This window comes from Protopterus annectens, chromosome 6.part0 (assembly GCF_019279795.1).
Source record: "Protopterus annectens isolate FY-2018-M chromosome 6.part0, PAN1.0, whole genome shotgun sequence".
Lineage (NCBI taxonomy): Eukaryota > Metazoa > Chordata > Ceratodontiformes > Protopteridae > Protopterus > Protopterus annectens.
This window is the reverse complement of record NC_056737.1, coordinates 426,700,054-426,713,790: the sequence shown is the minus strand read 5'-3', so window position 1 is coordinate 426,713,790 and position 13,737 is coordinate 426,700,054. Positions and strand designations below refer to the sequence as shown.

Genomic DNA, 13,737 nt, shown 5'->3' with positions numbered 1-13,737 from the left:
ATCCGACAATAATTCTATGCATCTGTACAAATTCAACCTCTCAGAACTTCACATTCAGTTCCTTTCTTAAGTTCTCTTTCTCCAAGTTTTTTACCTCCCTGAAGTATACTGAAAGGAAAAGGAAGACCACAGGTGCAGCCTTTGATTCATATTCCTGTTCAGACTAGCTGGTCTCTTACTACTACATCTAGCTGCAATAATGTAACAAACTTCTGGTCAAGTTACAATAGATCGCTACTTCTGTAGATAATGTCTCACTATACGGACTACAGCTCTTAACAACAAGCTGGGCGTGTGTTATGCAATATATGGCTCACCTCTGCTTATGGGGTATAATAATCTCATCATTCGAGTTAGTGACTTGCAATTTACTGTAATAAAGAAGCAAAATATCTCTACTGTGGAAATTATTTACTGTATTAGTCCGTTTTTTGCCTCAAGGTCCCAGTGCAAATAGCACTGTAGTCATGGCTGAGGAGATGGAGCTTAAATGTTTTTAGTTCTCTAGGGTAGGAGACAACATTCTTTTTCACCATTACAATACAAAGATGAGGAGGCACATGCAAAAACTCTACATTAAATGCATACATTTTTATTAGGGTGTGCACACTCAAACTGTGCCATCATTTATCTGTTCCAAAAGTCAGCACTTTTGCCAGGAAATAATTTCAACATACACTGTCATTAATTTCCAATTTTAATAAAACTCACACCATCTGTTGATTTTTATAATCAAAATGAATTGCAAGTTAAGGGAGACAATTTCAATCATTAATTAATTGAGATGTACCTTCATACTAAGAAGATATTCCAGAATAATAAAAGAGAATGGATATTATGATCTCAGGATTACACTTCAGATGAAAAAAAAAGCTAAATTAGGATTTTCTGTTTGACTATTCAGCACTTTCTATCACTTTTAAATTACATAATGAAAACTTTTGCCTATAATTTACAGCCCAGTTAATATGTTGCAATATTTTATTTATTTTAACAACTGTGAAAGAATATAGACATAGAACAGATCTTCTTAAAAGACATACCTTTTGGTCCAAACAGCGTTGCATAGCAGGGCTTGTGGCAGTAAGGTGTGCCATCATGCTAAAAATAAGCAGAATTAAAACAGCATTTAAATTTTAAATCAGATAATAAGATTAGTATCGATTCTCTGTTATTAATCTTTGTTCTCTAGGAAAAGCATGCATGATACAGCTAAGGTTAACAAGCGAGTTTTGTTCTGGTTACTTTATGTTTGTTATCGGACATTATGAAGGACGGAAAGTTGTAGAATTCAAATCAAGATCTGCATGTTGTTAACTTGGATGCAAATCATCATCTTAATCCACTTAAATGCACTGACAAATGTTCATGTGTAATACAGAAGTACATTGTTGAATACCAAAATGCATTCCTATCAAATGATGTTCAGCTGAGACTGGAAGACTGACCAAGAAAACCACACAAAGACATTGTCCTCTTACTAAGTGAACTGCGTAAAATTATTCTGGACTCTAAACTGTTATTCATGCCGTTTGTGAAAATTACTCATCATTTAGCGACATGACTTTCACTGGAAAGTCATTCGGTTGAACACATTTTGATACTTTATATGCAAATGCAGTGCTTACTGGTTAGGACTTTACTGCAGGCTTACAATGATTAACAGCATTCTTGCCCCTGTAACATACCATTTTCTACATCTCAGGCCAATGATCTGCAAGACTTCAGACCACACACACAGAGCTTATACATTTAAATAGTTCTTTTTCAAAATGTACTTTGCTAAAAACAGCTTCAACAAGATCATCAAAGAAATCTCTTAATACATGACCATTCTTAAAATAACATGATTGAGAGGTTGTGATTTTGTGCTTACCTATCCAGAAAGCACTTTAATTACATAATAGCATCCAGTGGCTGACTTATGTTTACCACCCTTAAGATCCATAAGCCAAGCAGGCATCAATAAGCTTTTCTTACCTTATATTATGAGGCCTTCTTTAAATGCTCTGACTGCAGACCATGCATCAGACAGGCACACAGGACTACTGATCAGGTCCACATTATCCACCAATATGCTCAAAACCATTCAGGGCACTTTAGTTGTGTGAAGGCGAATCATGCAGGGGATGCGTAGGTAGTTGGTTTCAGAAGAACACTAGATCTCCCTATTCCACTAGGAAAGGTGAATGAAGTCTGGCTGTTCATAGTCTCCCCCAGCCAGCTTCTCCTGTGCACAAGACAGCTACTATTACCCAGGTCAGATGAATCACAGTCAACACCAGCTGAGATAAAGCTAATTATATGCTCTGTGCTGATACCTGGGCCTTGATGTCACGAAAACATAGCAGAGTAACAACAAGCACCTTAAAGATATTTGAGCAGCTTGGGAATCAATAACAAGTGGAACATAATTGGAATAAAATAGTGCAAGTGTGCTTAGGAGGGGGAAAAGAGGAAGGCAGTAGAGACCTACACAGAAAAGACATGTGGGGGTAAAAATACCAAAAAGTGGTCTCTAAGATATGGGCTAAAACAAATTTTAACAACTAGGAGGAGGAAGAGTTCAAACAAACAGTAAGGGAAAGTGAAACAAGGTGCTATGTACATTGTTAGATAAAATAAATATAATAAAAATGATGATTTGCCCACAGTTTTGTACATTCACCATTACATTGAAGTAGAGGAACATAAAAAGGCGTGTGTGTGTGTGGTGTGTGGTGTGTGTGTCTATATCTATGGAAACACTCCATATAAAATTGAATGTTCATAATACAATGTTTTTTCCAAAAGTAAAAGTGATCAAAACTCATTTGATCACTTCTACCACTGTGAAGTTTGTGCGAGATTGCAAACAGTGGAGATCAGGGAATCTGGGACTTTGATTACTTCTACCAGTGTTAAGTTTGTGCAGGATTGCAAACAGTGGAGATCAGGGAATATGGGACTTTGCCCTTTCTCCACTGAAGAGCGATCTTGGAGTTGGTATAAATAATTAGCAGGGGATGTGGGGGGTTGGAAGGGGGCTTGCTCCCATGCAAAATACATGAGCTTTGTTTTTTTTGTTGGCTGTTGTCCTTTTGGATTAATATTTTTTACATTCAGCACATTTGCATATTGATATATATATATATATATACACATACATACACACACACACACACACACACACACACACACACACACACACACACACACACACACACACACACACACACAATATAGTACTTGTCTTCCAACATGAAGATGTGAAGCACCATGAAGGGCTGGCCCCCAAGACTGTACTCAATGCTAATGAAGCATTCCAGAGGGAGAGGCATATACTAATTAACTATGTGCTCTCTCCCTGGACCTGCCTCCAGAAATGCATCTAAATGGCTAAGTGATTCAAAAGGCGTCTAGCCACGGAGATCAGCATGACCATCCCCCACCACTTTGCAGTAGCAAACACTACCAAAAAAAACATGTTCAACTGCTGAACACAAACATGGTGGGGGGCCCACTAAACATTAGAGCTTACTTTAAAAGTGACACAATGACACAGACATTAAAATGGTGACATGTGGATGGGGGAGCCATCAGACACCAGAGATTAAGGTTTAAAATGATTTTTAAGACAAATGGCTTGAGTTTATCAATAAATACATTATATTACACATAAAAAGGAAAAAAAAAGAAAACAGACCATTGTACTGAAACTACATTTATAAGGTGATTAGGAACTACAAAAAAGAAACACTATTTAACCTAGAAGTGTCGACAAACAGTAATCTTAAAAGGTTAAAGAAGAGTAAATAAAAAACAGAAGTTAATAGATTGAAATACAAATACAGGGAAGACCATGTACAATGATGAAGGAACTGAGCACTTAATTAAAATTGTTTGTTCACAAGATATAAGGATATACTTGAGATTTCTTCAGACTGGTTCAGATCTCACTTAAAATGGCACAGAAGAAAGTTCAAATAATGAGGATACTGAGACCTGATAATGAAAAAATTACATATAGTATTGATGGGTCTCTAAAACTCAGTGAGTAAGCTGTACAAAGTCAGAAAAATGCCAGGCTTACTTCTGAATAAAATTAGACAGCCACTTAGATTACTGTTCAGGATACAAATCCAAACCGGTTAAATATCTGATATTGGGACAAACAGCTTTTATGCACTACTAATGCACCTAAATGAGACCCAGTAAATACGAACACTTATTTCTTCAAAGGTGTTAATCAGAATGAATGTGTCTTTAATCAATAAGTAAACAGAACTGTTGTTTTACCTAATTAAGAACAGCATGTCTTTCTTAAAGAAGATATGTTATTTCTTCTTTTGGCTTTTCTTGGTTAGGGGTCACCACAGTGGATCACCTATCCGCTCATGATTGGCAGTGAGTTTTATGGTGTCGGGTTGCCAGCCTGGCGCCCAACCTTCCACTGAAGGCACACACATGCACACACTCATGCCTAGGGCCAATTTAGAGTGTCCAATCCACCTACAGCAGGTCTTTGGAATGTGGGAGGAAACCAGAGCATCCGGAGAAAACCCACGCAACCACAGGGAGGACATGCAGACTCCACACAGAAGGTACCCCAGCCAAGGATCGAACCAGAGAACCTCTTGCTGTGAGGCAGCAACACTAACCACTGCACCACCGTAGCCGCCCCAATAAGATATGTTATTAAACTGGCTATATTTTACGACCGGGTCTCAACAACCATAGATCAACAGCTCACAATTCACATGATTTATGGGTACCTACCAAGGACCTTCAACACTACACCACACCCTGACATACTCCCGATAACTTGATAAAAAACTAACATAGTATATACTGAGCTTTGTGGGAGAAAGCAGTAGGTCAGACTAAACAGATTATTTCAAATGAAGAGTGTGTGTCTGTGTCTGTGTCTGTGTCTGTGTCTGTGTCTGTGTCTGTGTCTGTGTCTGTGTCTGTGTCTGTGTCTGTGTCTGTGTGTGTGTGTGTACCTGACGGACTAGCCCTGAGGCCACTATTGTTTATGATCACCAACCAAAGGAGGAATCATATCTGGGTAACAAAATCACAGAAAACTATGAACTACTCTGTATAGTCACATCACATTTGCACAAAGTCCTTCAAGATTCCCTAAATGTTTCACTGCAAACATGTTGCAATGCAGTGTGGCAGAAGAATCCAAACACAGATATGTTTAGATCCCATGTCTTTTCTATCTTCAAAGATCTAAAATAGTACCACATAGAGTCTACTGTGAAAAGAAAATAATTTGGAGCAATGCACTTAAATCTGAGAATTATTTCATAAGTGGGACTTCTTAAATCCTAATTCCAGTTTAGAAGTCTCAGTGCAAGCCAGGAGTGGGGGCATAACCAGGAGTTTTCTAACTGTTGTTGTTGTGTCTTTCGGCTTATCCCGGTTAGGAGTCGCCACAACGGAACTCCGGTCCGCTAATGTTTGGTAGTGGATTTTTACGTACAGAGTTACCAGCCCTGACTCACAACCTTCAACGAAGGCACGCCCATTCACGTATGCCTCCACACAGAAGATGCTCTAGCTGAGAATCAAATGGGATAACGTCTTGCTGTGAGGTGACAACGCTACTGCAGCATCACTACCGCGGTTAACAAAGCTTAAGAATACAGCCCCTCCCCCATACATTTAAGTGCAGCCCTCCATCCCAACCTGGATATTGCATGTATTAGCTCTCAACCTTCCATCACCAAAATGAGGAACACTTGCCTTCATAATGTGGAACAAATGGGCAAAATGTGGAACACATACTAATGGCTTACTAATAACTTCAACTAGGAAGGTCATATGATGGTTAAAATATGCTGATTTTACTTACAAAGAAGATCCTTTAATGAATTAATATGATTCATTTCTATTTACCATGGATTTCACTTTAAAAAATTCCTAACACTAAATGTGTGACAGACTCTTTCAATGTGGAACTTTGAGGAAATTTAAGGAACATGAACTTTTTAAGACCCCAAATGAGGGACGTTCCTCGTAATGAGGTACACTTGAGAGGTTATGGGTTGGGACAGCAAATCATTTCAGTATTAAACAAAAAAAAAATTCTAAACTCACAGGCTAAGTTTTTTTTTCTAAACCCATCAGGTTTTCTGAAAATATTGGTTAACAAAATGTATAACTTGATAAAATACATCCAGGATAAATAAGCCAGAAGAGCTTTTTAATTTCATTCTAGAAAGTGTTATTGTGAACAATATGTTGAAGTACATGTTAGGGTGTACATGGTGCATAACTGTCTACACCCTTAATTATGAGGGCTGCTGTTGATTCCCAAAGCTGAAAAAAGGGTGGAGGCAGTCAAGAAGACTGGGGGATGGCTAGGATGCCCTGCAAGACTGCAGTGGCAAAGCCTGCCCTGGATTTGGAGAAGATAGGCAGGTGGCAATGCTTGGTGAAGGTACGAACAGAAGTCCATGTTGCAGCCTCCGTGATGTGTCTGGTGGGGACTCCCCTGAGAAAAGCTGCAGAGGTGGAGGTTCCACTGGTGGAATGCATCTTGATCCCCTTTGGGGGTGGTTTCCCATGCTGTATGTAGCAGAAATGGACACAGTGCGCTATCCATTTGGAGATTATTTGGATATGGCCTTGCCCTCTGCCCCTGCTGTGAAGCTGACTAGCAATTGGACAGTTTTTCTAAAAGATTTAGTCCTATCCAGATAGGATCTGAGCTGTCTGTGCACATCTAGAGAGTGCAGAATCATTTCCCCCTTGTTTTGTGGGTTAGGGAAAAAGGTGGGCAAATGAATGGATTGGTTGAGAGCCACACTGGTCACCACTATAGGCATGAAGGATGGGTTAGTCCTGAGGGAGACCCTGTCAGCATGGAAAATGATGAATGGCTCTACAGTCATGAGTGCTTGTAGCTCTGAAACTCTTCTAGCTGAAGTGATGGCCAGAAGCAAGGCTGTTTTCCAAGAGAGGAATTTTAACTCTGCTGAAGCTGCAGGCTCAAAAGGGGGTAGGATGAGCTTTTCCAACACAAAGTTAAGGTCCCAATCTGGGGTAAGAGCTCTTCTGGATGGCCTTAAGTTGTTAGCTACTCTTAGGACCTGTTTGGCGAGAGGGTGTGAGAAGAGTGGCGACTCTGTGCTGTAATGAGCAGAGATGGCAGAGGCATGAATTTTAATAGAAGAGAAGGATAGACCCCTGTGTAGTAGGTCTGCTAGGTAATCCAGGATGAGAGGAAGGGAGGGCTATGCTGTTTCAGCTCCCTTAGCCTGGATCCAGGTGCAAAACTTTTTCCACTTGTCAGCATAGGATTTTCTAGTGTTGGGGCATCTGGCCTCACGTATAACATCCAAGACTTGTTTGCTTAGGCTGGCAGCTTGAGAAGATGTCAGGGAATAAGCCAGGCCGCCAGGTTCAGGGTTTGCAATTGTGGAAGCATGGATTCTCCATTCTTCTGGGTCAGGAGTGTTGGGATCTGAGGTGGGTGCCACCTATGGTGGCAGGGGTGACAGGCTGCGCAGCAGTGGGTATCAGTGCTAGCATGGCCAGTCTAGGGCAATCAAGATTGCCCTTGGTTTTTCCTCCCTTATTTTGAGCAGTACCCTTGAAATGAGTGGTAGAGGGGGAAATGCATAGATCGAGAGGTTTACCCATTGGAAGGATAGAGCATCCACATTCCAGGCCTTGCTGTGAGGTTCCCTGGTGCAGAATTTGCTGAGCTGATGACTGGAGTGGGAGGCAAAGAGGTCCACCTTTGGGGTGCCCCATTTCTGGGTTACAAGGTTGAAGGTTCTGTGGTCTAGCTGACACTTGTGTGGCTCTAACAGGTTCCTGCTCAAGTCATCTGCCAGAGAGTTTAGGGAGTCTGGCAGGAATTTTGCTAGCAGGTGTATTTGCATGGCTGAGGCCATGTGCTAAAGGGTCATGGTGAGCCTGTAGAGAGGATAAGAGTGAGTCCCTCCCTGCTTGTTGATATACTACATCACTGTGGTGTTGTCTCTGTTTTGATCACTAGAGACCCCGGGGCGAGTAGGGGTCTGAAAGCTGTCAGGGCATGCTGACCAGCTTAGCATCTCTTTTTGGTTGATGTGCAGATGTATTTGATTTGGGCACCAATGGCCCTGAATGCACCTGCCGTCCAGGTGTGCACCCCAGGCATAGTCTGATGCATCTATGGTGAAGGTTTGGGTGGTGTGGGGTTGTGAAAAGGGAAGTTTGTTATGGTTGCATGCTGCTGCCCATCAAAGAAAATCTTTCCTTAGACAGGGTATCATAGGTATGATAGTATCCAGGTCTTGAGAGTGTTGACACCAAAGGCTTTTTAGTTACCATTGTAATTTCCTCACATGCAGTCTGGCATATGGAATGAGAAGAAAAGCAGGAGGCCATGAATCCTAGAGTTTGCAGGATTTTTCTTGCAGATAACTGGGTTCTGGTGGCTAGCTGAGAGAAGTAGCCTGTCAGGTAGGCTTGTTTTTCTGCAGTAAGGAATGCCATCTGGGATTCTCTGTCCAGGCTTTCTCCCAGAAATACAACTTGTGTAGGGACTAGTTTTGATTTCTTTTCATTGATAGTATATCCCGGGGAGGTCAGTAGGTCCTTTACAAAGGTCAGGTGCTGTAACAGCTTTTCCTGACTGCCTGCCTGAATCAGGCAATCGTCCAAGTATGGGTAAATTTGAATATTTCTTTGTCTGCAAAAAGCTACGGCTGGAGCCAGGCATTTTGTGAAAACTCTGGGAGCAGTGGATAAGCCAAAGGGAAGCGCAGAGAACTGAAAGGGCATAGATCCTGCACTGAAACATAGATATTTCCCACAAGATTTCCTGATTGGGATGTGTAGGTAGTCCTCTTTTAGGTCTAGGGTGGCTAACCAAGCATCCTTAGAAAGCACAGGAAGAAGCTGCTGGAGGGTGAGCATTTTGAATTTTGGTATCACCAGAAAGGTGTTTAGAATTGATAGATCAAGGATTGGGTGCCAGGTGCCCTCTTTTCTGGGTACCAGGAAGAGTATGGAATGGAAACCTTGGCCTATCTGGTCTGCAGGAACATGCTGTATTGCCCTCAAGGAGAGCAGGGAAAGGACTTGCTTTTTGGCCTCTGCCCACTGGTTTGGAGGAAGATCTAGGTACCCTTTTGGGGTTGGCAGTGTGGAAATAAAATTTGTATCCCTGGAACACTATGTTGAGGACCCATCGGTCGTTGGTAATAGAGGCCCAGTTGTTTGCATGGAAGGACAGCTTTCCTCTCAGGGGCACAAGCAGGTGGGCAAAGGTAAGGGGTGAAGGTGTAAAGTCATTGTGAGTTCTTATCATAAAGGGGTGGCTTAGCACTCTCTGTTTTGGAGGAACTCCGTTGCTTAGATCTCTGTATTCTCTGGGACTGCTGTCTGGGGGGTCTGCTTCCGCTGGGTCTGGGCTGAGCTGGCCTGGAGAGGGCCAGAAAGGACCAGTGCTTGGAGGGGCAATGCCTACTGAACCTCGGAGGCTGGACCTGTAAAAGGTCTGTCTGCATAGATTTAGATTTTTCTTCCATCTTTTTTAAGACCTCTTCTGTTTTGGTGCCAAAATTGTCTTTGTTCAATGGTGCATCAAATAATTTTGATTTGACATGGTCTGGCAAGATCTGTTCCTTAAGCCAAGCATGCCTTCCAAGGACAGAACCAGTGACTGCTGCCCTTCAAGATGCATCTAAGGCGTCAACGCCACATTGCAAGGTGTGCTTAGAAACTTGGCTTGCAGAATGCATATGCTCTTGTAATTCTTTATTTTTTGCACAAGCAGGAAAGGAAGATATTTTTTGTTTGAGGAGTTCCATGGTATGCTGCTATTTCAGCATGTGGAACTGACAATTTAGTGCTCTATTAGCAAGAGTTGCAGATGTGTATACTTTTTTACCCCATCCATCTAAATCTCAGAATCCCTGTCTGAGGGGATGAGATTCTTAGCCGAGGTTGCTTTAATTCCTTTTGGTCCTTGGGAGATGAACTCTGAGTCAGCAGTAGGATTTTTGAAAAGGAATTTGAGAGTCAGGGACTCTGTAGTACCAGTCAGGTTTCCTGGGAGCAGGAGGAAGGGTCTAAGGAGTCAAACTGGATTCCATAAAAGCATCATCCACAACATCCAGGACAGGAGGAATGGCTAAAGGTCTGTGCTGTGGTATATCTAAGAATTCCCCGAGTCTTTTTTGACTGAGGATAGCCCTGACATTCTCATTGGAAATTCTCCCTTAAAGTATGTAGGGTTTCACCAAATGAAAAATCCTTGGGAGGAGAGGCAGAAGGAATGGATTCCTCTGCATCAGAATCCTCATAAGCAGAGAGGGGTTGCATGTCTTCATATTCAGAAACCTCAGAGTCATCGGACTCCTGTTCAGATAAAACTACTGGGGACAAGTCTATTTTTCTTTTGGAAGGGTTAGCCTGGCTTTCCCCTAATAAGGTCTTCCTCTATTTTAAGCATTTGAGATTGAGGCATGGAAGCAGCTGCCTGACCTTGGGTCATCATTTTTTAGGCGTAGTTTGTACCCTGAGCCTTAGAAACTCACTAGTTTTAGAAAGAACAGAAGACGCAAAAGAAGTAATCTGTTTGTGTCGAGAATCGGTAGTGCGAAGAACTTCTTCGGAAGCTGGTGCCTGCTCAGTGGCTCCCCTCCGATCCAAGATAGAGACATCTGCAGGATCTTTAATTGAAGAAGAGTCTCGTGGCATACTGGACTCCAAACGGGTCTTGGTAGCGGCCTGCAAATCTACAGAAGCAGGCATCAGGGGCTGCAATAGCACCTCACTGAGGACCAGAGAACTGATGACTAGCTTAACGAAAGCGTTGTTGGCAGTTTTGGACCTGTGCAGTCTGTCTCTATCCTTAAGTTTTTTCAGAAGATCGGTAGTCGGAGGACTTATTGGAGCCATATCGGAATATGAGGACTGAGAGCAAAAATATTTAGCTACAATAAGGGCCCAACAATGTACACGTCTGGTGTTAAACAAAGCACAAAATTACAGCGAAGGACCTCGTGGTCTGGGCCTAAACAGGTGATGCAGTAAGAATGGTAGTCTCTGTGTGGTATTTGCTTTCCACAGGCGAGACCATTGTTAACTTTTTCTGACATTGGTTAGAGCAAGAAAAAAGGATCCCCAAAGGGGTACTTAGCTTTAGAAGACTTCAACTTCAATTCGGAAATGAAAACTCAGGTATCAGCCGACCGGCAATCGTGTTAACTGCTTCTGCTTTGGGCTCCTTGGCAAGAAAGACTGATGTAATGGTGTCAGCTGCCTGATTTTGTACCACTGATGACCTAACATCAGTCCTGGAGCAACAGCAACCAATGCAGAAATACTACGCCTCTGGTATTCGGGCTAACTGAGGGCTACCCCTGGCAGAATAACCCAAGTGTGATGACTGCAACAGTGAAACACAAAGAACATCTGTGTAACAGTCAGGTTTTTCCTGTTGTGCACCATGATGTCGATAAGGCTAGTGCAGAAAGAAATGTATAATGATCTGCAGCAGGTGGATCACAAAGTATGCTATGCACAGGTAATGGAGGTTTGCAATTCATTTTATTCATTTTGTATTACGCAAAACACATTTATATTCCTTTTTAGGTGTTATTTTACTAGGCAAGTAGATTTATTTTCCTTTTTAAGTATATAAAGTTTTTTTTTCCTAAACATGGTACGGTAGGATTATTTATTTTTCTAAGACCTGCTAGCAAAGCATTCCAAGTAGCAGAGGCAATCCTAGAAGATGATCTTTCATCAATGACAAGTGTGTTAACTATGAAACTGATTAAATGTCTAAATAAATTTGCATTTGATTTTTTGAGGGAGTGGGCAGTTAGACTCATTCAAATTTGTTTACAAGTTGAAGGGGAAAGTGGCAGTAGTGGTCACTGGGAGACAGCTGGCTTTATTAATAGTTGCACAGTGGTATAAAAATCAAACCTTATAAATACATCCAAGTTTTTATGATTTGAGAATTAGCATTTTCATCTACTTATGTTTGATCTGCTATGATTTCCGGATTCTGTTTTTCAAGTAAGTAAAGCATGAACAGTCACAATTTTAGCAAAATCTGTATTACCCAATGCGTAGATTTTTTTCTTTATTTTAAGCGACTAAAATACTGGTCTTCAAAAAGCATTAAAACATCTTCAGCTTTAATGAGGTAATTAACAAGATTGTTAGAATCAGTTCTGATTTAATGTCTTACATGCAGATTCTGCATACAACCTCTTACCTTTCCTCTGTCTTATTTTTTTTAATTGCTGCAGCTCTGAAATACATCTTAAAATAGTCTGTGCAAAATCTGCCATATAAAGATAAATTTTAATTTATGAGGAGGGCAGGAAATAAAAAAAATAATGTCACCACCACTGCACTTAATCCACAGCTAGCTTTAGTCATTTCCCATAGGAGAGTAAAAACATTAAATGACCTTGGTTCATTTGCACACAGTATATTGTCTGATTGTTACCATGGTAACCAACTCCTTTCTCAGCTGGAAGAATGTGGGAAACTTGCATAACTCAGAATCAGAGAACATATTTTTGGCTCTTTGTGTTATAAAATTGTCCTGGGAAAAGCTTGTGGTTCTACTGCACCAAAAGCTGAGAGTTAGATGAAGTAGGTCATTTGCAATTCTTCAGATTCAAGTTTTGGGAAGGCAGGTGAACATATTCCTGGGATTATATATACAGGAAATATAGCACTTCTCAAATGTTCATAGATTCATAGGTTGGTACTAGCCTATCGGCCCTAGGGCCTGTACAAGCCTAGCCATAACAATTCCCTGTTCCCTGGACCCCTGCTTCATCAAAGTGACAGGAAGTTAGCTTATTATAACTATTACTAATTTTGAAATATCACTGTATTTTGGATGGGGTTATACACCTGGAGGTCAGTTTTAAAATACTAATCACACCAAAATAAGGGAAAGAGTTCCAGATAGGACACTAGGGTCTAGTAACTGCCTTTGTTCATTGAGATAGGTTAGGTGCAGTGCCTGGAATGCAAGCGATCCTCCTAGAGATAAGGGGAGCAAGCAGGTATTAGTGTACACCACCCAATAGCAGGTGTTGAGAGCAGGTTAACTTGTTACCTCAATAATTCTCCTGACATCTTCCAAAAGGAAGGGGAGTAACACATTCTGGTGAATAAGTATTCCCTGAAAATGACTGATAACTCGAGGATTTCCACAAAGTGTTGGTTTACTTTTCTTCTCAAAGATAGAGTAGTCTTGAATATGTAGCAAGGGGGCCTTGCCCAGTTACTAAAAAGAGGTTGAAGTTTGGTAATATTGTTACTGAAACAAAATGCCATAGCAATTTGTTGAAATTCTTGAGTAAGCATCTGCATGATTTTGATTTGACCAAATGTGACTCAGTTTCACAAAACAGTGTTATGCTGACTGCCTGATACTCAAATGTTGACAAATCAGGTACCACTATGTTAGTTTTCTCTGTGCAAAAGACCCAGAAGAGCTGGGATCAAACAGGGGTCCATGTGGTGTAAAAGCTGATAGGAGAAGGACAGTAATGAAAGGGCAATCCTGCTCATCTCTCTCTGAGTGGGAGTAGAGGGACTCCCGTCTTAGGGCACACATCTGGTTAATGTCTCTTGGTGGAGACAAGAAGCATTTGCTTCAAAAGGGAAACCATGTTCTCTTTGAGCTTACATCACTTGCCCTTAAGAGCTACTATACACAGGGGAAGCAATGTCTAAACAGACGTCCCCCTCTGATGACAGCCTGAA

At 41.3% G+C, this 13,737-nt stretch overlaps 1 protein-coding gene across 1 annotated transcript in view; it reads right to left on the bottom strand.

Moving 5' to 3' along the window:
• Positions 1-13,737, bottom strand: part of LOC122803852 (cysteine-rich protein 2-like) — a 415,299-nt gene that overhangs the window by 124,772 nt on the left and 276,790 nt on the right. Inside the window, exon 4 of the mRNA XM_044073534.1 lies at positions 1,044-1,101. Within this exon, the coding sequence (XP_043929469.1) occupies positions 1,044-1,101 (58 nt within the window). The remainder of the gene's footprint in view (positions 1-1,043; positions 1,102-13,737) is intronic.